The sequence below is a fragment of the Pituophis catenifer genome, unplaced genomic scaffold (genome assembly GCF_029215685.1).
Source record: "Pituophis catenifer annectens isolate HBS135680 unplaced genomic scaffold, rPitCat1.0.hap2 SCAF_3, whole genome shotgun sequence".
In the NCBI taxonomy this organism is placed as follows: domain Eukaryota; kingdom Metazoa; phylum Chordata; class Lepidosauria; order Squamata; family Colubridae; genus Pituophis; species Pituophis catenifer.
Window position 1 is genome coordinate 133,352,189 of NW_027256883.1, and position 26,907 is coordinate 133,379,095.

At 36.0% G+C, this 26,907-nt stretch overlaps 1 protein-coding gene across 1 annotated transcript; it reads left to right on the forward strand.

Annotated features, from left to right (window-relative positions):
- The first annotated feature begins 426 nt into the window (after positions 1 to 426).
- DIPK1A (divergent protein kinase domain 1A) lies at positions 427 to 21,491 on the forward strand. Its single transcript, XM_070939380.1, has 5 exons — positions 427 to 480; positions 16,429 to 16,563; positions 16,992 to 17,099; positions 19,489 to 19,665; positions 20,584 to 21,491. The coding sequence occupies exons 1-5, from the start codon at positions 427 to 429 to the stop codon at positions 21,394 to 21,396; spliced, it is 1,287 nt and encodes a 428-aa protein (XP_070795481.1). The 3' UTR covers positions 21,397 to 21,491.
- Positions 21,492 to 26,907: the final 5,416 nt, after the last annotated feature.

The following is a 26,907-nucleotide window of genomic DNA, read 5'->3' on the forward strand; positions in this document are numbered from 1 at the left end:
AGAAAAGCGAGCGCAGGCGGGTTTTGGCGCGTCGGCCGAAGCAGCTGAGGTGCCTCCATTCCTCCACTCAGGTCGAGGAGTTGCTCCTCGGCGGCCCCTCCCCTCTGAGGCTCAGGCCACGAGAAAGCCGCGCTTTGTGACAGTTGGCAAAGGCGCGCGCGGGGGGGGGGCGGGGGGGGAGAGGCGGCGAAGGGGGCGGGGCGGAGAGACGCGAGAGGAGCCGCCCGCCCCGCTTTCGGGCACGTTTTGCTGCTTTCTTGGCAGGGCGAGCTGAGCCCGAACCGCAGCCCGCCGGTCGGCCCCGTCGTTCATCCGCTTTTGACTGAAGCCGTCCGGCCATCTGGCCGAGCGGGCGACCAAAAATAATAAAATAAAATAAACAAACCCTCCGACTGCTGCAGCCCGCTGCGGGGATGTGCCATTGCCATGGCGAGGAGGGTCTCTGCGGGGGCCTGGCTCAGGAAGCCCTACTACGGGCAGGTAAGCAGGCAGGGCAAGGGTGTCCAGGCGGGACACGGGCTGCTGAGGCGAGGGGGGGGGGTTGCGGTGGCGGGGTAAACACCGGGGCAGGCACTGCGGTTGGGAGCAGCCAGGCGTGGGCCAGGCTGGCCGCGAATGGGGAAGCGAGTGTGGGGTGGGGGGGGAGAGGATAGCCGCTCGGGGGAGGGAAGGATGTGTGTACATTGGGGGTGGGGAGGAATTGCGAAGGATCCTTGGCTACGGCGTTACTCGGCGAAGCAGCCCGAGCAAAAGAATGCCGCCCGGCGGTTAGGAATCCGCGCCATCAGTTTATCAGGACTTCCCGAGCCTTCCTCTCTTTTTTTGGAGTTGGGGGGGGGGGATAGTGAGCAACTACGGGATGAAGCAGGTAACCGAATCCTCGCCGTGTCCTTAACTAGGCCCGGCCCTAAGCCTTCGTTTTAAAGCCTCCCCCCACCCCCACCCCACTTCTCAACCCAGCAGTCCTACTTCTCCCTCCTCCTCCCCCCATCATTGTTTCCCCACTCCTGGCTCTGGCTATGTTGGAGGTTTGATGGTGATGATGCCTCCTGTTTAAAAAGTCTTTCCAACTATGATTATCTCTGTGATTCCAGTCAAAAGCTTTCCTGGTGATTGAGCAAAGGATTTGTTACCGATTCCCAGATTAAAAAAATTCTCCCCCCCCCCCAAAAAAAAAAACTCGCTGGGCATCCTTAGGATTTGAAGATACGTTGTTTTGACGGGGTTGCGTCTTGGAGGTCAATGGTAGAATACTGTAAAAGGCTAAAAAGCAGCGCGCCCGCACACACACATGCAAAAAACCCTGAAATGTCCTCTGTAAAGTGCTAACCTTTTAGAAAATGTAAGCCGGGAAGAGGCAGTGGGAGCTGGTTATGTTCCTGTTTATTTCTTCCTATATTAAATAAAGATTTAATCATGAAGGCAATATATTTTCTCTTCATTGTGCTTTAACTTCACTACCTGTTACTCCACGGTAAAGCATTACAATTGTTAGAGAGCAAGAATATATTCTTGAGATATTTTTATCAGATTTACAGAACGTTATTGTTCAAAATATTGCTTAACGCACTGTAAGCCGCCCTGAGTCTCCGGAGAAGGGCGGCATATAAATCAAATTAAAAAAAAAAAAAAAGAGCCTAACCATCTACAAAAATTCTGTGATGAGTTTAGACACACTTATCAAAATTCTCTGTAGGCCTTTCCTGGAAGCATAAAACAAGCAATTCCCAAAATCTATTAAACTATAGTCAGACGGTTTACAAAATCACCCCAGACAAAATTGTTGCAGCATGAACATAATTACTTGTATGCACATCTTTGCTGCATCAAAAAAAAATCTTTAGTGACCGTACCTATTTGGTTGTATTATACTATTTTCTTGGTTTTAAAAAAAGTGTGGTAGAAAAAAGAAAGTTTTTATTTTTTAATTTTATCTGTCTCTTGCCTTTCTTATTTTTTGCAAATTACTTGGAGTGGCAAACATATCCAACACACTTTCCTCCTCTTCTTTTCCCACAGAAACAACAACATTGTTAGGTGGGTTGGGCTGAGATAGTGTGACTGGCACAAAGCCACCCAGCTGGCTTTCATGATTAAGGTGCGACTTGACCTCACAATCTCCTATTTCTAGTCTGATTGTTATTTTATGGAATTTTCATATAGTTTAATGTACTGGTGTAATTCCTTCTATAGCACGGGTGTCAAACTCACCGCATCACGTTGCTGTCATGTGACATATCACGATGTTTTTTCCCTTCACAGAGCTGGGGTGGGCATGGCCTGCACATGATGCATGTGGCCCACAGGCCGCCAGTTTTAACAGCCCTGCTCTATAGGATTTTGTATACAGGTTAAAAGATACTTTGGCTGTACTTATATAGAAAGTCTATATTTAGACATGAAGAGAAGAAATAAATGGGGATGTGTAAAAATGATGTAAAAAGCTTTTGCAGTTATTTCAAATAGGAAGTGAGGATGGGTGGGAAATATGTAAAAAACCTTGTAAAAAGTGCTTCTTTCAAAAAATATTCAAATGAGATTAAATTTGCAGCATTGGATGAAGAGAAGTAATAGTCTTCCCATTCCACTCTAAAAATAAAGCTGGAAAATGTTCATTCTTGTTTACTCTTATTTTAAAAGTTATCTTTATTTAAATAAAAATCAAGGAAATTTAAATGAGCAACTCCTTTTTAATAGAATGGATTCAGAAGAGGTTTGTACAACACATCCCTTAAGAGGATGGTGTGATTATATGCAAGGGCAATCAAATGTCCTTCTTAGTATAGTAGCAGAATAACTTTAATACTGCTTTTGTATGTTCTAAAAATAAAAAGCATTAACAAATCTATATTGTGCTCTGAGCAAGAGCTGAATTTTGTTTCTATGTTAGATGCTTCCTAATCAGATTCAGTTCACATACATTTGCACATGGTGTAAACATATATTTACACTTTTTCTATGCTTTGCATAAAGTTGCTTAGCATGAAAGAGAGTTGCATAATGGGTGTGTATGTTTAGACAAGTGGGAATGTCTATGCAATTATTAAAAAGCTATGCGCATACATTTTCCAATCATTTACACAGGAATAACAGCCCCTTTTTAAAACAGGAACAAACTTGTTTTGATGAGACATAATAAAGTAACTAATTATTATGGCTTTTGTTTCTTTGTATCATGGCTTTTCAGAGTATAAAATGCATCCTTTCTTTTCACAGCCTTTCTTTAGTTTGGCTATGTACCATATCTGAATGTCTTCATCATTCCCCTCTCCTAGTTTGTTCTCAAATCTTTGTGTCCTTGGCATAATTTCAAGCTTTACTTCTCCTCCACAAACACTTTTAAAAGTCCATTAATTCTATGAAGCATCACAGGAATCATTTGTGATCATTTACATTTATGCTCAAAGTTGTAGTTGTTTATATTTTCATATTAAAATACTTTGATTTTAAATTTGACAATTTCATTTAGGATTATACTGACCATTTTCTATAGTAGAATATTCATACATCCAGTCATTGCTTAAGACCTGTTCTGTATGAATTGAGATAGGCACCACAACCTGTATTTCTATCTCAGTAACTTTGCAGCAGTTCTTCTGTAACTGAAAGCCTGGTGCTTTTTCATTGCCAGGACTTGCCTTGCCACCATCTCATCTTTCTCATTTGCACTTTCCATTCCCATGAAAATAATGGCTGCTAGCTGCCCATTTTAGCAGTTCCCTGATGCCTCACTGGAAGTGGAGCTGACTAACTTAAGATGGCAGAAAGTCAGGACACTTCAAAATTTGAAGTGCAACAGCATTAAATCGATGCTTACAGCAGGAAGGGGAGGGATTTATGAAGGTGACAGCTGGGTGGAAGAGAGTTCTGAGTTCTCCTCTACTATATAGTCATTATGTTGATTTAGTAGCTTGTGGCTCACTGTATTCTCTGAACCCAGCCACTGTGATATATTTGTTTCTATGGTGAACATAATTGACTTAATGCGAATAAAACAAATGGTCAAATGGTTGTTTGTATTTGCTTAGTAAATATAGTAAAAATATTAATTATTTTAACTTTTTTATGAACTTGTATAAAAATACTGTTAATTTGGGATTGACATCTGATGTTTCCTTTTCAAAGTGATTTCAACTATTGATTATGAACAAATGTATATTTCTATACTTATGTCTGAATCTATCCTTCTGTATCTTTCTTCCTAGCAACAGGTATTGTTAACTGTTTGTATGCCAGTAAATATTTCTCCAAATAGATTGATTTCAAATGATTCTCAGTTATGTACTTTAACATTTATATTGCATGTTAAAAAACAGCTTTTATAGGAAGTTGATGAAGATATATCACTGAATCCCAATAAACTATGACTAAATTTGAAATATGGGAATAGGCACTAATACTTTTTTTGGAATCAAGTTCCTTATTTTAAATGTAATTAGGAGACACATTTGTCTGAACTTAATTGCTTAATTGCTTAATGTTGGTTACCATTCTCAGATAATCTAGATTTTAAATATAATTCTCTCTTATAAAAACATAAAAATAAACCAGCATGTCCACTCCTAATATGAGCTGCTTGCTACCTCTAATCCTGGCAATTACCATGGAATTCTTGTCTAGGAACTTCTGTCTTTCCTTTCTGATATAATACTAAAGCTTCTTGTATCCAAATTTCAATTGTTTCCTGTTGGGTTTTTTTACTGGTGGTTTAGTGCAACAAAATTATGAGATACTGATTCCCTTTTTTCCTTTGTAACCCAATAGCAAGAGAAGATTTATATAATAGGAATTTTTTCAACAGAGTGAAAAAAGTAATCAAAACAAGTGGTATGCAACAAGAGACTTCTCTTCATTTATTGGATTGCTTTAAACTTTGATTTAATTCAAGAATACTGAAATACACTACCTCAATGCATGTGCAACAATTTGTCTCATTCTGTCTCAATCTGATATTAATATCAGTATTCTATGGAACTATTGAGATGTAACTTTTTTCAGAAATGCTACTTGAAATGCATTTGGCATGATGAATAACTCATTGCAATGCAGTACACATTACTTAGCAGAATATTGAGTCTGTAAACTCCTTGTCAGGTGTCGTCATATGCTTTCTCTTTCAGTATTTTCTGGATAATTTCCAAAAGGATTAGCAGGAAAGAGAAGAGAGGGTCTAAAGCAATTTTATTTTAATGTGACAGATATCACAAAATACTTGTTCTTTAAAGTAGATTGCCATGTCATAACTACTTAAAACATTCAAAGGAGCTAATACAACACTAGTGACATTGAACTGGCCACACCTACCCTGGCCCCTGGAGGGCAAACACAACCCTGGTGCGGCCCTCAATAAAATCGAGCTTGACACTCCTGGCCTATGACAATGGCAACCAGGAAATATTCTGCATTCTTAATAGTAAGACTAGTTTCTGACTAGACTTTCAGCAAATTTACAGTAGCTATCACAATTATGATTCAAACTATAATTATACTAATTGCATATCTTATGTTAAAAGCTGTGTTGAGTAGTTTCACTAACTTTCTAATGCTGAGAAATACATATGCTTAAATTGTAGGCTGACGTACTTTTAGACTTGGAATTATTCAGCAATTATTTTGCTCATTCAGCATTCTATAGATAGTAGTTAGGTCTGAAATCAGATATTTTTAGATGTTCACTGGATGAGGGGCGGGGAAGAGAAAATATTTAGTGTTTCAGATTACTGATTTTGGTTATGACTTAGTCTTTTCTAGGGACTAGTCAGTTACTGTCCTGAAGTGAACACAGTATTTAAATATTCCATTCCCAACAGAACTATCAATTTAAATATAACTTGTTTGATTGAGTAATATGCCAGTTAAATCTCATGGACAAGATGTAAAGCTTTGCTTATGTTAGGCAGCTCAATAATAATGAAAAAATGGGCCCTTCCAAAACCAGCACTCATTGTTATATCAATAATTTAAACTTCATAATTAATAAATATATAAATACTTGTGACATTAGAGGTATATAGATCAAAAGCATGAATAACCATGTATTTTTTAATGCTGATGATGCCATATTGATGTCTGAGAATCCAAATGTTTGCAACAAACTCTAAGACTGTGATGGAATAGGCGTGGACCTGAAAATTAATGTGAAGTACAAAGGTAGTTGTGTTTGATAGAGAAAGTTAAGTGAACAGTTCCAGGATATGCATAAATAGAAAAAAATAGAACAAACAGTATATTTATCAAAATGTTTACTAAAATGTGAAGAAAGATGTGTACCTGCAGAAAGAAAGGTAGTGGGCAGTTTCTGATGTGTTGTAAGGAATGAATGTGTCTTGAAAAAAGCAAAATGGCTATATATAGCAACTTACTTCTGCTCACTTTAATATATGAAAATAGTATTTCAGGAGACACAAGTAGTAGTGGAAATGGATTATTTAAGAAGAATGTAACAGGTTAAAGAATAAATGGATGATACATAAATGTAGATTGAATGCTAGAGTGAGTGAACAATATGGAAGAATTGTGTTGAAGATATGTGTCATATAGAGAGAATGAGGTCTTAATCGCAACTCAAATACATATGAAGGGTGAATATGCTAAGAAGTAGGGAAAAGCAAACTTGCAGTTGGATGATTTGAAGAAATCCTTAGGAAATATGAGAAGTTCAAAGAATAAAGGTCATTGTATAAATCAATGCTTGGACATAATAGAAACATGGGTGGCTTGCCAGATTAGAAAGGTATAGAGAGGTATAATGAATGAGGTGTTGAAAACTAGATTCAGCTGTATCTCATATTCTGTTATATTAGGATTACATTTTATTTTGCTTATTATTTCTTGCTCTCTGCTCAATGTTTCTTAACTCAAGAAAATATGATGAATAAGTATATATTCATACTTCAGTTATAAATAAGGTATAGAAATCGTAATAAAAGTCTGTAAAATGTTTCGCGATTGGAGAAAATAGTTTCAGCAATTTCCCACAAAGCTTTTTTTTAAAATATTGCATATTGTCTCTACATACAACAAAATGAGCCCCATTGAAAAGCAATATTATAAACAAATTGTATTGTGATCAGATTGCATCATTGCTCTTTAGTTTATTTATAGTTTCTCATTTCCTTTCTGTATAATATTGCTTTGAAAAAAGATACTCTAAAACAGAATTTGTACCGTGAGGTGTTTACTTCTTTTCCTGCCTAATTAATCTTTATAAAAATGCCTCTAAGGGCCATTAAGCTATACCCTTATTGCAAGAAAAGTGCTGATTGGACCCAGGTGGTAACTGATGAAAGAGTTAACTGTTCTAAAGGTAAAATCTTTATCAAATCAAGCTCTGACTTCATGGATTTATATAGGTACTTTTTTTTCTCGCAAAGATAGTGAAATGGGTTGCTATTGCTGATTTCTAGGATGTTTCTTTCAATTTTTCCAACCTAGCCTATAGCCATGATGTTCCCAGGGGATCTCCATTCTGTGTATTAGCCAAGCCCAACCTTGTTTTATCTTTGTAAAAAAAAAATCAAAATAAAAACTTGATTACTCACATCTGCCACTTACTTGTTGCATAAATGCCCAAAGACCATTATGGAAGACAGCAGAGGAAAGAGAGAATGGAGGACAAAGTAGATTTTAAAATTGAGATTTGCTGTGAAATCTACAGGAAAACTTGATCCAAACCAAAGTAAAGAGAGGATTTGGGGAAAATGGTCAGACTAGCAAATCTCAAGGAAGAAAAATATAGAAAAGGTTGAGACTAGGAAAATGTAGACAAGATAATGGTTTATCTGATACATGGCCATATTTCTTAGGCCTTTATAAGGAAGAGTAGATTTTGGACCATCAGAAAAAAATTTCTACAACAGAAAAGAAGGTATAGAAGTCAGTTTATATGCCAGTACAACTGACTAACTGATCTTTAAAAATACAAGCAGGAACTGATGCAGAAGATACTTGAACCCCCAAACTGCCAACTCAGTTGATTGGCAATATTGCTTGTATATTAGCTGTGCTATATTTTGAGGTTCTATGAAGTGTCAATTGAAAATTAATAAAGGAAAAGGTTGCATTGAAAACTGTTTCCAGTCTCACTATTATTCCAAGGTACTTTTCCCTTTGAAAAGGATAAATCTATGATAATCCTATAGGCTAGAAGGAAAAAGTAACTTTAATGATATAAGCAAAGAAATAATAGTAGGTGTCCAGGGTTATGGACTGGGCCCAACTCACCTCACAGGGTTGTTGTTGTTGTGTAGAAAATAAGAAAAGAAAGCAGCACTGAATTATATATGTTTGCCACCTTGAGTTATTATTTTAAAAATTGGATAAAAATCAATAAATTTTGTGTTTTTTCTAATCGCTTGATGTAAAGGGAGGAATTATTGTAAGGATCTGAATATACTTTTTAATTCAGCCATAATCTTTCAAGTATTAGAAATAATTTTGTCTCTTATTTAACCCAGTATTTTTAGAATACAAGAAGAGATGTTTCTTTTCTTCCAGATCTGTCAAAAACGTATAGGCAGTGCATACTAATAAACAGGCAAAAGGGAGTTGCAATTTGTGTATGCATATAGATGAAACTATAAATCATAGTAATTGCATAGACAGGGAAATAGAACACTCAATCTGTGGCCCAAGAGTGCTCATTTTCTTTCTTACTTTTTTAATAGAAAATAATGTAGTTGGTTCACTCTCTCACTGCAAGAGGAAGAAAATGATAAATACTTTGACGTATACCAGATTGTGAACTCTTCCTGATATGTGAGATGTAAACACTCCAGTTAATTTATCAGAATATGGATAATGTTGTTAAAGCAACATTCCTTGCTATGTGGGCAATACATTTTATAGATTTGTCATATTAAAGGAAGAAAGCCAGTTTGATGTAGTGTAGCTTTAGCTGGCTGGGTGATCTTCGACTAGTCACTTTCAGTCAGCTCTAGAAAGGAGGCAGTGGCAAACCACTTCTGAAAAAGCTTGCCATGAAAACTGCAGGGATTAGTCCAGGCAGTTGCCTGTAGTCTAAAACTGACTTGAAGGAACAATTTAAAAAAAAAAAAATGATATAAATTTCTCTCTTCACAAATCATGGACAGGTTAGGGACACAAACTGTTTACTTAGTACTCCATAATCTCTTCACTTGTGCTTGCTTTTGATCTAGCATATTGCAAGGGTAAGAGACAAACAGGTTTTTCCTCTAGGTACTTAAATGTTATGTCTCCTTGAACTACACTCCTAATAGCATTGTTTGTAGATGGCTGCAGTTGCCAAACATTGTCTGACTAGTTAGTAATTGGTTAAATAAGCATGGTCAAGCCTGATTAGTATTTGGGTGGAAGACAGCCCAAACATTCCAGGGTTACAAGTTGAATTGGAATGGAGAAGGAGACAACATGTGCTTTTGAGAAGAAAACTGCATAGTTTTAGTCGTATAAATCACCAGGAGTAACCTCAAATTGATGATGTCCTCAATATCTCTCTTTTCCTTAAAACAAGAATGTACATTTAATGTAATCTCATTTGTAATATTACCTGCTGATGAAGTGAAGAGAAATAAACTTGCTAATGACATTCTTATTTATTGGATATACTTAGTCTGTATTTATCGTTATATCTAGGCAAAAGGTAAAAGAAGAATTTGAACTGAGCAACTTTGCAATAATAAAGTGTGAGTTACCAGCACTGTCTTCCTCTTGCAACCCTGGTTGTTCTTCTCTCAGACAGACCTCGGTTGTTACAGCCCCTAATAAAGGGAAGTCAAAATCCAAAGGAACCTCCACCAGGTCCCAACTTTCTGTCCAGCCTCCACTTCCTCTGCATCAGAAAAGGATGCTAAGAGACGTCAACGTGCATTAGAAAAGCAATTTGACAAGGCCCAAAAATGGGCAGAGGCTGATAGGCATTCTGCCATTCCTGAAAGCAGCAGGGAGACATGCATTGCCTCTGAGGAGGAAGTCTTACCTCAGGCTCCTCAGCCAGGTATGCTTGGCTGGTCCCCTAATACTTCACCTGGTATACAGGTTTTCCAGGCACCAGGCATGGATCCTTCTTTACAGGCAACCATGCCTGAACCATGGCTTAGGTCCGGGGTACTTGCAGGACCATCTCCTACCCACCTCCCACCGTCCTGTCCGCTCACACAGGGCTGCCCTCCTCAGGATACCGTCGACCAGACAATGTCGGCTGGCGACGTCCAGGGGTAGAACGTTCTCTGTGGGCGCTCCTGCCCTCTGGAATGAGTTACTCACCGAGCTCCGGACGGATGGAACATTAGTATAATTTGACTTAATTCAGAGTAATGCTGTATTTTAAAGTATCTGTTAATGCATCTGGACAAATAACTTTTATAATGATGATGATGATGATGATGATGATGATGATGATGATGATGATGATGATACAAACTGCTATATTTATATTTATTTTGGTTAACTTAGTTCTGTTTTGTTGTTGTTCCTTAAAATCATTTTTTTAACCTTGGCAACTGCCTGGTCTGGTCCTTGAAGTTTTTTCGGCAAATTTTTTCAGAAGTGATTTGTCATTGCCTGCTTCTTCAGTTTGAGAGAAACTGATTGGCCCAAGATCACCCAGCTGACTTCAAAGCTAAGGTGGAACCAGAACTTTCCTGGTTTCTAACCTAATGCCTTAACCACTACACCATAGCTGACTCTCAATGTGGCCCATTGTTTATTACTATAAACCCTAGATTTGTGATTAATTAGTTGGTCAAAATTATTGGGGTTTTTTAAAAAATTAAAAATGTATAATACATTTTTAGAATTTAAAAATACTCAATTATGATGCTAGGAATAGTGGTTGGAACAAGAAGAAGGAGCAAGCAAAGAAAATGCTGGTTTGATAACGCGAATAACATCAAAACTGATATAAAGACGAACATCAAACAACTGAAAGAAGCTGCACTTGGCTATAAAGTCGCCAAGAGTTGGACACAACCAAATGGTTAAAAACAACAAAAACAAATGTATTGGGATATGGTTTGGAAGAATTTAAACTTGCAGTGCTTTTATAAGCTAAAAACTATTTCTAAAATAGATACTGAAAAGTTGCAAGAGCTTTAGAATAGTATAGGAATATCCTAGCTTAATACAGCTTTGGCCTTGTGTTTTCAAGAATGTTAAACATGTCTCTTACAATCTTAAGTTTAAATTAATTCATCAGAAGATCATTTTGCATCTTTATCAGACTCCTTGGCAAATGTTGGAGATATAATGTATTTGGGGGGATTTCATCTGTATAAACTGAGTTTATTCTAATACTTTGTTTTGGGCTGATACTCAAACTAATGTTCATATTGTTCAAAAAAGTAATTTCACATATGTTAATACAAATTATATGATGACAATTTGAAATGTATTAATTAATGATCATTGGATTTATGCAACTTGTAGCATAGTCAAGAAAATTTCTTTTTATGTAACGATAAAACATTTTTTCTCTGTATGGGCAATTCAAGTTGCCCATCAGCCAATTGTTCAAACAATAACATTGTATTTTATTGGGCAACCGACATTTAGAGCAAGTAATAAACTAGTAGCTTTTGTCTGCCCCTTCAATCTTTTTAACAGCTCCTGACTGAAAACTAGTCTTTTTTAAAGTAAGATTAATTGGTTTGTTATTTTTAATGTTGCTTCTGCCCCAAAATTCGGACCTGCCAACAATTTTACTGTTTTTGTTATTTTGGTGAGATAGTTGAAAGTTTATTCTGATGTAAGGTAAGATCTAATGTTAGGTAGTTGTCAGACAGTGAATAAAACCACTGTTTTTTCCCCTTGATTTAATTTTTTCCTTCTAATGAAAGCAGATATAATAACTGCATGATTTACCAATAAATATGTTATACTTTGAGAGCTATGGATAGATAGGAAGATTATTTTTAGGGATTATTTTTTAATGAGGAATAAGCAAGTTTTGTACTGAATCGCCATTGTGTTGTTTAGTTGGATGTTTTTTATCCTGAAACACTGATTCCAAAAGAATGAATCAGAAAACAGCATGAAGTTTTCTGCAAGATTCATAGTTGCCTTCCTGGTAGATTTCAAAATAAAAGAGCCACAGGCTAGCTCACTTAAATTTTAATCTCTTCTATTTCTAAGCAAGTCTTCCTTTTTTTTTATTAATCAGACCAATACTATTTGTTTTACTTGCTGAAAGGAAAGTAGTCCTCATTTACTACAGGAATTATGCAGCATCCTGCAGAAAATTCTAACTGTATGAAGCAAAATGATTGTATTGTGCAAACTGAAGTCCTCATAACTCATACTTCCAGGTGGTCTGCATCATTTCAAAGGCAATGTGAACATGTCTTCTCCAGCGCGCTGCTTGGAGAATCCAAAGCGTGGGTTTTCAATAGTGTGTTAGCTAGAGACTGAGTGTATGTTCCTTTAAATTTTGTCTTAGTTCCGCCTCCTTCGCTCGGCTGGTGTCAGTTTTATTCACTCAGTGGAGCTGAAGAGACTGAAATTTAGCTTGCTCTGGAGAATACTCTATTGAATTTCACCGCTTTGGATTCTACCTTGCATTAGCCAATATTGGATTCTGTTTTTCACTATAATTCGATTCTGATTGATCTGGACTGCTGTGTCTTTATCAGAAGGCGGTGAGTTGTTCTGAGCAGTGGTGGGATTCAATTTTTTTAACAACCGGTTCTGTGGGCGTGGCTTAGTTGGGGGTGTGGCTTGGTGGTCATGTGACTGAGTGGGCATGGCTAGCTGGTCATGTGACTGGGTGGGCGTGGCTATGTGCATAGGGACTACTCAGAGGGCTGAAAAAAGTCATTTCTGACTGGTCCTCGCACTTATGACCATCCTCACATTTATGCCCGTTGCGGCATTCTTAACAACCGTGTCAGTCATTTCACCACTACTTCTCTTCACCACGATGACAAGATAGGGCGTAATATGTAAAATGTGAGGACAGTCATAAGTTCAAGGACTGGTCAAAAGTGCGAGGACCGGTCAAAAATAACTTTTTCAGCCTTCTGTCTAGTCCATATGCACATAGGGACTATTCAGAGGGCTGAAAAAAGTCATTTCTGACTGGTCCTCACATTTTTGACCAGTCCTTGCACTTATGACCTTCCTCACATTTATGCCCGTTGCAGCATTCTTAACAACTGTGCCAGTCATTTCACCACTACTTGTCTTCACCACAGTGACAAGATAGGGCGCAAAACGTAAAATGTGAGGACAGTTGTAAGTTCGAAGACTGGTCAAAAGTGCGAGGACCAGTCAAAAATAACTTTTTCAGCCCTCTGAGTAGTCCATATGCACAAAAGGACTACCCAGAGGGCTGAAAAAAGTCATTTCTGACAGGTCTTCGCACTTTTGACCTCACCCTTATGCCCATTGTAGCATTCTTAACAACCGTGTCACTCATTTCACAACTGCTTCTCTTCACCATGGTGACTAGGGCGAAAAACGTAAAATGTGAGGACAGTGGTAAGTTCAAGGAGTGGTCAAAAGTACGAGGACAAGTCAAAAATAACTTTTTCAGCCCTCTGAGTAATCCATATGCACAAAAGGATACCGCAATAGAGAGGGATGAAGGAAGGAGAAGAGAGATGGAAGAAAGAAGGAGAGAGAGGGAAGGAAGAGAAGGGAGGAAGGAAGGGAAGGGAAATTAGAGTAGGAGTGAGGGTAAGAGAGGGAGGAAGAGAGAAGGAGAAGGAGAAAGGAAGAGGAAGTAGGGAGGAGGAGAAGCGGGGGGGAGAAAGTAAGGAAAGAAAAGAGAGAGGTGGTAGATTTGAGGAGAAAGATTGCTGTACAGTAAAAAAGATGAAATGGAAGAAAAGCAATCCCAAACAAATATAAAGATATTAAAATAAAGAATGAATTGTTAAACTTTAAAGAATAAAAGAGAACAAATATGAATAAATAGCAATAATTAGAAACACATACAAACATACAATTTATTTTCTTTGAACAGAGTATTTGGCCGGTTCACAAATTTAAACAGTGTTTAGTCATTTCAATTAAATTTACAATTTCTATATTTCCTTTTTGCCATATTTATTCCTTATCTATTTTTTTAAAAAATCAATATTACCCTTCATCCTCATCTCTAATCTTAATCAAAATCATTTTTTCCCTTCGATTCTATATTATACCCCTTCCCATTGTCATCTATTTTTGTATCCATCCTCACATTGGTTAATTATGTAATATTACAGTTGTTTAATATAAATTAAACATTTTAATATAAATCAATTAGTTATATAACTATCTTTTTTGTATATTAATCAATATGAACATGAATATTCCAATTATTTCCATGCAATCCAATTTCTTACACATCAATTAATTATATTTACCAATAATAATAAACCAAATAATTTCCCCCATATATTCCTCCAAACCACAACTTAACCATTTCTGCTTTCAACACAATATACAATTCATAGTATCTCAATTATTACAATTCCCTAGTTAAATAGAGCTTTTTTTCTTTTGTGTTTTAAAATCTTGAACTCTCCTCTTTTTCCCTAAATTTCCCATTGTTTGCACCTACCTTTTTTGGTGAGGAAAAGAAAAGAAATCTGCCTGCCCAATTTTCCAACATTGCCACAACAGCAAAGCTAACAGCCTGCTTTACTTTCAGTTTCGTTTTTCAGGATAGCTAGGGGAAAAAAATCTGTAGCACTATTTGCAAGCAAGCAGCAGAACCCTGAGCAAAACAGCTGAGAGCAAATCAGCTGAGAGTCGGGAGGCCGATCTAATCAACGGGCTAATTAGCCTATGCTGAAGCTCCGCGGGCCAATAAAATTACAAAAAACCACCAAACCGTTTGTTAAATTGCTGGCTCACCCACCCCTCGCCCACCACTATTTATTGGCAATAAATAGTGGTGCGGAGGGGCGGGGCAAGGGGCGGGGTGAGCCAGCAATTTAACAAACGGTTTGGTCGAACCGCCTAGAACCGGCAGAATCCCACCACTGGTTCTGAGGCTTCGGCCCAACTCTTCCATACTCCTCGGAGCTCTGTCCCGGCTGGCACATCTCTATTACTTGCAGCCGCTGATGGGTGAGTTGGTTTCCCGGCTTGCCGGTACGACCAGTGCCACCATTTATATCCATCTTGTCTGATCTATTGGCGGCCTCAGAGTCCCTGCTACCGGCTGGAGCATACTCTATATTTGTTTGATTAGTCTGTTCAGCCTGAAGCATAGTGCCTTGTTGACAAGAACTGTTGGAACTGAGAGAGCTTGAATTTGCCTCTCCTATTCTGCCGCATTTAAGTTCCGTCTGACTCGGAGGTAGACGGCTGCGAAGTTCCTGGCTCATTTCAAAGGCAATGTGAACATGTCTTCTCTGGGAAAGGAAAACATATATAAACAGTGATGGAAGACTCCAGGAAGGTTAAAGTGGATAATATATATCTGAACTCTTGACTCCTGTGTGTCTCTCTGTGTGTAAGGTTAAACAAAATATATGCATAGTTGCCATGCTGCACTAGATTTCCCAGGCAAAAGCACAAATAATAGGACACGATAACTGCTTCATTCTCTCCAAATCTGCATACTGTCCAACTATCCCTAATTTATATATATACTATAATTGGGTACTGTTTGGATATTACTTTGAATTTTTAACTACAACCATTATTTAATATTAGCCGTGCAGCTTGAGGCTACTATAAGCTATTCTTTTGTAAAATATGGAGAGACACCAGTCCAAGTCTAATAAAGCCCAAATTATGTTGTAGAAAAGAGCAATATTATGAAGAAATTTGGACATTCCCAAATTAGGAGAACGTGGGAGAAGCAGTCTGGCATACAACATTATTCATGACTGCAGAAAAGGAATTTTGTGTTGAACTTAGGCCTTTCTTCCATTTCACATTTTCAGTCTATTACTGTTGTAGAAAGAAGAGGTCAGGCAAATAAGAATAACGATTAATTGAGGGAGGAAAAAATGCTCGGGGGGGGGGTCAGCTGAGTGGGAGAATGAATGACAGAAACAGGAAAGGAAGTCTATGATGCTATTCTGTGAGTAACCTAGAATTGCAAAAAGGGAAGTCAAGACATGCATATAAGCTAGATCTGGGCATGAATAAGTTTGCTATGGGATCATTGGTATATTGTAGGGTAGATAGGCTTGTTGGGTTAGTACCAGAATGAGAATAAAGCTCAGAGTCAGGTATATAATTCATACATGTGCATGTGTGTTGGTTGATTGATTTCAGGTGGGATGAATGATAGAGAACTTGTGTGCCAATCATAGAATGAATGAAGATGGTCTAGTTCCCCAGATTTTTTCCTGCCTCTTTAGAATTCTAAAGAAGAGAGAGAAACAGAAGTCTTTTTTTTAAATTTTGTTGTTATATGCTTCATTTCTAGCACAGGGGAACTAAGATTTTCTTAAATATCGTAAATATGACTGGAATTTTTCCCTTTCCACTTGTCTTTGTCTCAAGGTTCGCTTCTCTTATATGCGGATGAAATATCTCTTCTTCTCTTGGCTAGGAGTATTTATTGGCAGCTGGATTATTTATGTTCAGTACTCATCTTACACAGAACTTTGCAGAGGGCATGACTGCAAGAAAATAATTGTAAGTATATTTTTGAAAAAATCAGGTTCGTTGGTATTCCTGACTGGCTCTTCTACCTTTAGTATTTTCTTATAAATTAAATATGAGAGAAATGTTATGAAAGAATTAACCAACTTTTGCTGTTGCACTTGTCTAATAAGATAAAGCAGTAGTTTATGTTCTTGGTTTTTGTTTTGTTGTCATGAGAAATAGTATTAGAAAAAAAAACTCTGATGTAGCTTACTTATTAAATTATCAAATCTCAGTTCACTGGAGAGGAAAAAAATAGCTATATATTGTTTAGGAATTATGTGAAGGAATACAATAGTGAATCAGGGAATCTATATACTGAGAGATCTATATTTAAGGAGCTATATGATAACATTTTTTGAGTTTGCTGCTGGTTAAAATTATAGCAATTCTCACGTATAATTTTTTCATTTTTCCAGTGTGATAAATACAAGAGTGGGGTTATTGATGGATCAGCATGTAGTAGCCTGTGTACAAGACAAACACTTTATTTCAGAAAATGTTTGTCAACTCAACCCAACAATCAGGTATTAGTACTCTGATTTATTTTTTTTATTTCTGAAAAAAAACATGAAATGATAAATAATACTGTGTAACTTTACTTTAAATAATGCTTCAGTTGAAAATAGATGAAAATGGATTTCATATATTAAAGATAAAAAAACTACAGAGAGCAGTGATTAATGTCTCCTAATAAGGACTTCAATTGGTTCATTTGACCCCCTAAAATTGCATCCATCTAAATATAGTGATTGCTGCAAACACAGACATTTTAGTTATTCTAAGATATACTAGTTTGTAAATGTCAGAGAAAACAGAACTGTTTAAAAAACCAAAGCCAACCTTGAATTTGCTTAGTTATTTACAGAATCCATGCAATATTGCTAATAGTGTTTTATAATAAAGAATTGACTTAATCAAGTATTTTGTAATATGGAGGAGAATGCTAGGCATTATGTTTAAGAATATCCTACCATGCTATTGTTTCTCCTTCTCATATTTCTCCAGATTTTCTTTTTCCCAATCTACATAATTCTCTTTTCCCCTTCACACTGCAAGACATAGAACGGTTCTGGACTATGACAAAAAAGAAATACCAGAACATCCAGCAATTTGACAAAATACCTACAGATAGTCCTCAACTTACAATCAATTGGTTAATGACCATACAATGTTGCGGCAGATCTCCCCAGGTCTACTTACAACCCAGATTTGAAGTAGGGCTGCCATCTCCTTCCATGATCACCTGATTACATTTTGGGCTCTTGGTAACCAGCTGGCATTTATACCCTTTTGCACCATCGCACGGTCACATGACCAAGATTTACAATGTGTTTTTTGTTAAAAACTGGTGTTTACTTCTGGTTTTCAGCAAAAAAAACCCCCACCCATTGCGGATAATGGATTCACTTAATAATTGCAGCATTCACTTAAGGACTGCGGTAATTCACTTAAGGACTGCTGCAAAAAAGGTTATAAATTTGGGCATGGTTGCTTAACTGGCACAACTTAACAACTGTAATTCAGGTGTCAATTAACGGACTGAAGTCAAGAACTATCTGTATTCACGGCTAGCAACAGCACAGAACAGGACTGCCTACTATCCAAGGACTGAAAGTTTGGCTTTGAGGGAAGTTATAAGGAAGGGTTAAGAGCAAATGTCCTAAGCATGCAGAGGGTTAAGTTATTCATTTTATCCTTGAAATCCCACTACCTGAATTATTTTTAAAAGGTTGAAAAGATCAGTCCTATCTAGTGATGTTATGACAAATTAATCTTGCTCGTGTCTCCTACACACAATACTTAATGTAACATGTAGCTCCCCAATCTATAAAGCTTACCACACTATATTAAAGTTTGCATCCATCATAGTATTTTGAGGCTTGCAAAATCATCTGCAAAGGGACTTGATAAAAGGACTCTTTAGGAAAAATTGCCAAATAGGAAGGAATGTAAGGACCCAATTCAGCTACAGTAGTTTTTGAATTTTTGAAATGAGTTTTACTGTTTAGTCACATCCGATTTTAAGCTGGAGCAGCATCATCTAGATTTTCATTTAAAACCTGTTACTATAAAATAATTTATAACAGTGGTTTATTAATAATACTGCATTCAAGCAAGTCTTAATTTTATGGTTATTAATTAGTGCCATAAATCAAATGGGTGTGAAATGTATATTTAGTAATGATTTAAAGTACATGTCAAAATGTACAATAATGTATGAATTTTAAATGCTTATTAGCCGTGATTTACTAAAAATTACAGAATATCCTTTACCAAATGCATTTTGCTTTTCCATGTTACATACCATGCAAAAAGTATATATTGTTAAAAGTGTTTGATGACAACTGCTAAACAATGTTCTAGGAGTACAGTTATCACTATGCAACCAACTTATTTCCATCTCTGTAAAAGCTGAGTGAAGAAGCTAGTCTCATTGTAATGAAATACATTAAAATATTTCTGTATAAAATTTAAATAATGCTATAAACTTTAAACTTCTATTTCACCTATATATGTCACTGTCTTCAGGTTGCCTTATTTCTATGTCTTATTTTCAAGGGAGAAGAATGACGAAATCAAGGACAACTGCTCATCTGATATTTTGAAATTCACTTAAATTTAGTACTTTTAAAGACAGCATGTGGCATTTTTATATAAACACAGCATATAAGTACTAGTTTAGCAGTAGTGGGAATGCTTTGTCTAGGTTAGCACTTGTCAGCTACAGTTCTTTTATAAATACTATATTTGTATAAATAGCATATACATTTTAAGATTTGTTATCCAGAAAATCAGGTCATCTTATTTAAGCCAACAATTTAGTCAGTGAAATACTGAGTATCAATTACAGAGAGCATTTGTGTTAAAAGATAAATTTCCACCTATAATCATGGTTTATTCCATTTTGTACAGATGTATTTAGGAGAATGGGGTAATTTGCAAGGAGTTATAAAATGCCAGATGGAAGAAATTGCTCATATTGATCTCAGAACTGAACTAGAACCAAGGAAGGAAACAATTCTGTTTGATAAACCAACTAGAGGAACTACTGTTCAAAAATTCAAAGAGATGGTCTATGGGCTTTTTAAAGTAAGTATATTATTTCTCCATTGCCTGGAGGGATGATGACTGAGCTGGAAGTAATGATACTAGACAGATTATTTAATTACTTCATATTTGTGGCAAAATCATTAGATTAAAATTAAGACTTTGTGTTGGAAAGTTTTATAAGGATTGCATGAAATGAACTTTTTAAATTCTCCCTCCCCATTATGATCCTGCTATAAATTGGCTATTACAAATAAGAAACTGCCATTGCAATTCAGTTGACAGTCTTTCTGTTACTGCTCTTACTTTTTTAAAGGCTCCATGTGTAGTGTTTAAAAACTCTTATGATAACTATTAAAATATAGCTAAGTCTTGGATTAAGTACAGGTATGAAAAATTGCATGAATCTGAATTAATGCCAAATGAAATTGTCCTAAGGTTGATGGATAATAACCTTTACTCCTAGAGGTCTTTTGAACCAAAAAACACCACCAAAATTACCAAGGATAGAGACCAAACAGGTCAAAGATGCCCACAAACAGGTTAGACAAAATCATGTGGTCTGCAGGAAACCTGGTGATGTGATTATATTTGTTATAGCTAACTTTACTATAAGGAAAGTGCAGAGGATAAAAGGTGAATGCTGGGTGATGAAATGGAATTTTTCAGTCACTGTGTCTTCTTCTTCCCTTTAGGATGGAGGCACTCACTCTTGCTTTGTTCAATAGTTATACAATTGGTATTTTGTAAAGCAGCTACCTTTAAACACACTTATTTGTAGTAAAATTTGATATTAGTAAATGTGAACCTGCTGCTTAACCTTGCTTAAGGTTATTTCACTGCTGGGATACTTATTTTGTTAAATTTTTTGAAAATTCATCTGACAATAAGCAGTATTTAATTAAAAATAAGAACTGAGTGCACCTGATATTTCAACATATATATGTGACTTCTTTCTAGGCAAAACTGGGAGAGCAAGGAAATCTTCCTGAATTGGTTAATCTCATCTTGACTGTGGCTGATGGGAATAAAGATGGTCGTGTTTCCTTGCCAGAAGCAAAGTCAGCATGGGCACTCCTCCAGTTAAATGAATTCCTGCTCATGGTAATTCTCCAGGATAAAGAACACACTCCCAAATTGTTGGGGTTTTGTGGAGATCTTTATGTGATGGAAAAAGTTGAATATACCTCTCTTTTTGGAATAAGCCTTCCGTGGATCTTAGAACTTTTCATTCCTTTTGGTTTCAGAAGGAGCATGGATCAGTGGTTTACTCCATCGTGGCCGAGAAAGGCAAAAATAGCTATAGGGCTCCTAGAATTTGTGGAAGACATTTTCCATGGACCGTATGGAAATTTTCTCATGTGTGATATGAGTGCCAAAAACCTGGGTTATAATGATAAATATGACTTAAAAATGTTGGATATGAGAAAAATAGTGCCAGAAATGAATTTAAAAGAACTTATTAAAGATCGTCACTGTGAGTCTGACCTGGATTGTGTATATGGCTCAGACTGTAGAACTGTATGTGACCAAAGTAAAATGAAATGTACTACAGAAATAATTCAGCCAAATTTAGCAAAGGTGTGCCATTTGCTTAAAGACTATCTGCTTCTCGGGGCTCCTTTAGAAATACATGAAGAATTAGAGAAACAACTGTACTCTTGCATTGCCCTGAAAGTTTCAGCCAATCAGATGGAAATGGAACATTCCTTAATACTCAATAACTTGAAAACTCTATTGTGGAAGAAAATATCTCATACGGATGATTCTTAGGTGCTTTGTCTCAGAAGAAGATACAGTTGCTGCTGTAGGAACTCACCACTTTTTGTGAAACATACTTTATAGTTTTTGAAACATTCATTATCCTCATCTTTTATCAGTTCTCTTTCAGACATATTTTTCCCCAATTGAAGAGTTATATGTGTACTTAAAATGTATGCCTGTCAGACTACTGAAGCCATATGGCTACAACACTCCTGGCTGGAAAGAATACTAATTCCCTGTTACCCTTTTACCCTTCACTGGCTTAAGAGATTTCATAAGAGCCTTCTGTTGTTAGTATTCATTCTGTTTCTTTAGAAACTTACTAAAAGCCAAATTTATACATATGGAGAGATCATTTGGTACAATCCCAGGAAATCTGTTCTATAGAATTTATAAACTTACATGTATTCAACTGAACAATTTCCTAAATGTAAAAAAAAAAAATCTAGCATTTGAAGTCTAGCCTACCCTTTTGCCTGACATATTAGTTATTAAAAACTGGGAATTCTTGAAGTAGGACAGTATAAAAACACCGATCGCGCTTCCATTTCTAAATAATAGCTAAAGAGAGCTACCCAAGGACCTCTGCATCATGAAGCAGTTTCAGTTAGCCAAGCTGCTTCCTCTGGCAGTGGAAGACCCTCCCACTCAGATACAGCAGACCCCCCCCCCCACTCTTCCTTTGAATAAATGTATTAATACCTCCTCTTGACAACATCCCAAGTATCAAACTGCTCCCTGGGAAAGAATTGTTCCCTGTACTTTGTTTGCCCTTTATCTTTAGCAAAAGGGAAAAGTTCGAAGGAATGGAACAGGATGGGCGAAGTTGGCTGTGTGGGTTATCGGTTTAAAGCACTCTTAGTGGCCGTTTTTGTAAATGCTGGTTACTTTATGAAATAATTCCTAGTGATTCATACAGGCTTCTCATTTGAACTAAATGTGTAAGGGGAAGAGCTTTGTCCCTAAACTGTGATATCATTTAGTCCAAGTAGATGAGGGACTGATTGCATCTAGGGTCCTACTCTTGTTCCAAAGCTACCACCTTGCAGGCATGAGAAGTTTCCTTATGTTCTTTTGAATTACTATATCTTTATTTTGTGTTCTTGCTTCCCCTCAAAAAGCTACAAAAATGTATTGTGGTGCTTTTAAAAAGATCTGAAGTGTGATTTTTAAAATTCTGAAGTTTCTTTACAATCATCAATCTGAAGCATCCATCACTATTAGATTACTATTTTAAAATAATATTTTGGGGATTATCTATTAATTTTAGCATGGCAGAATTTGCACATTAGTAATTTTTAGAGAAAATTAATGTGATAATTGAAAATGTTTTAAAATGGAAGTTTTTCGAACCAGAACTTTTTGTTAGATTTTTACATTTGTATACACATTTACCTCATACATACATTGAATGTTAGTAAGTTTGCTAAATCTCCTAGTTAAAAATAACTGTTGTACCATTCTAGCATCTAAGGATTTATAAGTTGCACACACAATCATGCACACACACTAGCAGCAATATGAAATATAAGATTCAATAAACTACAGTAATCAGTTGGATTATATGAACAGATTTATTAAAAAGTATTAAGCATTATACATTTGAAAGTAAGAAGTCAAAGAGATCCCGAAGCTTCAGTTTGTACAAATCACAGTTTTAATGAAATTGAATGATTGAGTCCTCGTTTTTTATCAGCAAAGTATTTAAATTATAATGGACAATCTCACCAAAAGAAAGCCTATCCAACAGTTAAATTCTATGTATGACTGTCCTGAAGTAATTTCAGTATTGTAATTGTAAGGTGGAAGATTCCTATTGGGAGGTAATCATATTTGTTCCTTCAACCATCGAACCGTTTGCTTTCACCATATGCACTTTGGAAACTAGAATATTACATTCAAGCCGATTTTGTAAGAATGTATAGGTTTGTTTTCATATTATGTGATGAACTAATTTCTAAAGTGCCATTTGTCTTAAGCTAATGAATATTGGTTTTGGCATTGCTTACAAAACAACAAAATGAAACACAGCAGTGATAAAATACATGTGTTCACCACTATCCTTCTTGGATTTTTTTAAATTATGTAGTACTTTCCATTTCTGTTATGTGTTTTTCTCAGGACTACAGGCCATAGTCACCAGTTCTAGAAATGGCAACTTTGATCACACATGGATAATCTTTGGAATCTTATTTAGCACCTAGCTAGTTAATAAACTACATTATTCAACATAGTTGTTTAGCAGACCTCTTCTGAAACACTTGTGCATGTTCCTCTTGACACTAATTCACCTTTAGTTCTTGACTTGATTCAGTTTTGTTTTATAAGACAAGAAAATGACAAAAATTATTGACAATTTCACTTTTTGAAATCAACAAAACATTCTTTTTTAACCTCTCAAACATGCACTTATAAAGACAAAAGAACTATTGTTCCCTGTATAATGTGTGACATTATTTGCTTTAGGGTCTTGTACATTTTTGCCTTGTATAAATATTTTTACTAACAGTTTTCTTGCACAATGTCCACTTTGTTTTTAAATTGACAAGAGACCGCATTTATTAGTGGTACCAGTAAACATTCTTAAATTTTAATAAGCAAATCCATGGTAAGTCTGAATGTCAATATTTAACAGTCATTGCTCAGTGGAAAAAAATATATTTGAAAGTTTGGAATAATGGAACTCGTTAGCAATGCAGTTTGTACTGTATTTTATTTTGATTGCTGTTATACCACTTTCAGGTTTTTATTTTAAATATGAACCGTTTACAATAAACTGGAACTATTTCCCTTTTCTGGTAGTGATACATGTTGGGTAGAAACACTATTTTTGGTAATTATTAGCATAAAATGCTGAAGATAGCAAGAGCTCAACAAGGTTCAATTTGATTCCATAGTTGAGTCTGTATAATGCATGCCTTATCCTCTCCAAATACAAGAAACAAATACATATGACAATTTTAGTGGACAGAGGTGTGTTGAAATAAGTCCAAAACACTGGTTTCTGCTTGTAGTTTTCATATTCTTCTAACAAAAAAAGATACTTTTGATGATTGAATTTGATTCAATTTGTCAAAGGCTGATTGCTGCAAAGCAGAAATGATTGAGGAATAGAAAACCCGAACCTGGATTAAATCTGTTGAGATGACAGGTTTGTTTGATTCTCTGTTTTAGCAGATAGCCCTTTACTGTCCCCTAGTGAAATAGGTTGGGCTACAGTTGCATTTAATAATTTTTTTATATAAGTCAATAGAATGCAATAAAATTAATGAAGTGGGATATATGAAACAAAATGTTAGTTATATTTATGTATTTAGTTACCAAGCATATCTAAATAACCAAAATATCTTTATAATCCCCAAGGTATGTCACAACTTTTGAGCACTCCCTAATGTTTGGAAATTGAAAGTTGAAAATGCCCTAAATAGGGTGCCTCTGCTTTCCTCTTGAGATTGAAAAGTTCATGTAGTGATGGAAGAGATCGGGGAAGGTGCTTCACTATTACACAGTTGGCCATTTCTAATCAGTTTCAATTTAGGGATTCCCATAAGAGCCCAGGATAAACTTAAATATTTCTGCATTAATATGACCTAAAATGTGATCTGTTCTCCACACAAGCCCAAAAACTAAGTGAAGAGAACCCTTTTAAACAATTGAGTCAAAAACCTTATAGTTCATTTGAGAGAAATGATCCAAATCTATACTCTTGTGTGGCAGAAATATGTGAATCTTCACTTTCAGTAAGCGATGTGGCCTCATATAACTGCAACTAAATGTTTCAGATAACTTGGTTAGTCCTGAACATCAGCTTGGATGAATTTTAACCAATTCCTTTTATGGAATAGATTCAATTAAAGTTTTTTGTAGGCTTCATTGCATGAATTCCCTGCTTCCTACAAGATTTCTATAGAATTAAGGTGAGAACTTTGACAGCCCATTCCAAAACATTAACTTTTTTCTGCTTTAATCATTCTTTGATTATACAACATGGATTGTTGTCATGCTGTACACCCCCCTTTCACTGGCGCCCAAGTTCACTGACAGATATCTTGATATTTTCATAAAATTTCCTGGTACAATTCAGAATTCATACTTCTATCAGTGAATAGTTTCTCAATGGCAAACCCAGGGCTGTCTTAATGCATGGGCCTGATGGGCACTTGCCCGTGGGCCCCATGAGCATAGGGGCCCCATACTAATTCTGTATGCTAACCCTTCAATGCACCTTGTATCATATAAATACAGCAACATATTTATTACATTTTACTGCATTTTTTTATTAATACTAACATGCATTAATAGAAATTAACACTGATTTTTTTCCGTAGATGATATGAGCCCACATGTTTTTAATGTTTCAACACTGATTTTGTTGGAAGTGCCAATAAAATAAATATATGCTTAATTTTATCAACCATTTACATCTTTATTCCTGTGAGTAATTGTCGTATGGACCACATTACATTGCTTTGCCCGGGGCCCATAATGCTGTTAAGACGGCCCTGGGCAAACCATCCTGATCCGTTATACTGCTACCATCACAGATGGTATAAGGGTCTTATCCTGAGTTTGCCTTTCCCAAACATAATACTTGTCATTCAATTAAAAAAAAGTTCTATTCTGTTCTCATCACCCGCAGAACATTTTTCCAATAATCACCTGGCTTATTCACATGGTTTATGTACATGGGCAGTAATATTATTTTTGAAGAGTAATGACTTTCTCCTTGCATTCCTGCCATGCACACCACTGTTTAGTGCTGTTCTAATGATGGTCTCATGAACATTGACATCTAGCAATGCAAGAAAAGCCTTTAGTTCTTTAGATGTTATCTTTTTTTTTTTAATAAAAAAGTTTTATTTTCTGATCAAACAAGTATACAATATAAACAATCATTCAAACTATCATCAAGAAAAAGAAAAAAAAATCAATCCTTGATAAACTCAATCTTCAACCCCTCCTCACCACCCCCCACCCCCGACTTCCCAGAACAGAAAACAGGGCATAGGTTTCACCAAACATTCGCTAAAATAAACTAGCTAACTGCAAGATTTAATAACTCCCAAGACCCCTTAACTCCCCTTTTACAATTTCATCAACCTCCCTTTTTATAGACCAAAGTAGCGTATAATCCAATAACTCTAAAAGTTTTAAAGCCATTAGCAAATATTGAACATTCAAACCTTAAAAATTCTCTTAATATATCAGTAAAGTGTTCAATTCATTTGCAAAAACATTTTTCCCCCTCCTACTTTTCTCAAAGTTCAGATATTTTAAAATCTCATAACAAAAAATAAACCTTAAATATTCAGTAGTTAAATTTCTACATTTTTTAAGTTCCTAAATTTTCCCCCTTCATTATTCCTCCCTCCAACTTTAAGAATTTTAAAAGATAATCAACATAATTAACCATTAATACATAAACTAGAAAACCAAAAAGGATTAATCTTACATTCAACCATTAATGCATCATATTTAAAAATCAATATTTAACTTTATGCTTTTTCCCCCTCAGTAGTT

What these genes read in the sequence shown, in the direction of transcription:
- DIPK1A (XM_070939380.1), top strand. Translation starts at nt 427, where the DNA reads ATGGCGAGGAGGGTCTCTGCGGGGGCCTGGCTCAGGAAGCCCTACTAC. An exon ending in ATGACTGCAAGAAAATAATT is followed by an intron (nt 16,564 to 16,991) that starts GTAAGTATATTT and finishes TCATTTTTCCAG; the next exon opens with TGTGATAAATACAAGAGTGG. An exon ending in CAACTCAACCCAACAATCAG is followed by an intron (nt 17,100 to 19,488) that starts GTATTAGTACTC and finishes CATTTTGTACAG; the next exon opens with ATGTATTTAGGAGAATGGGG.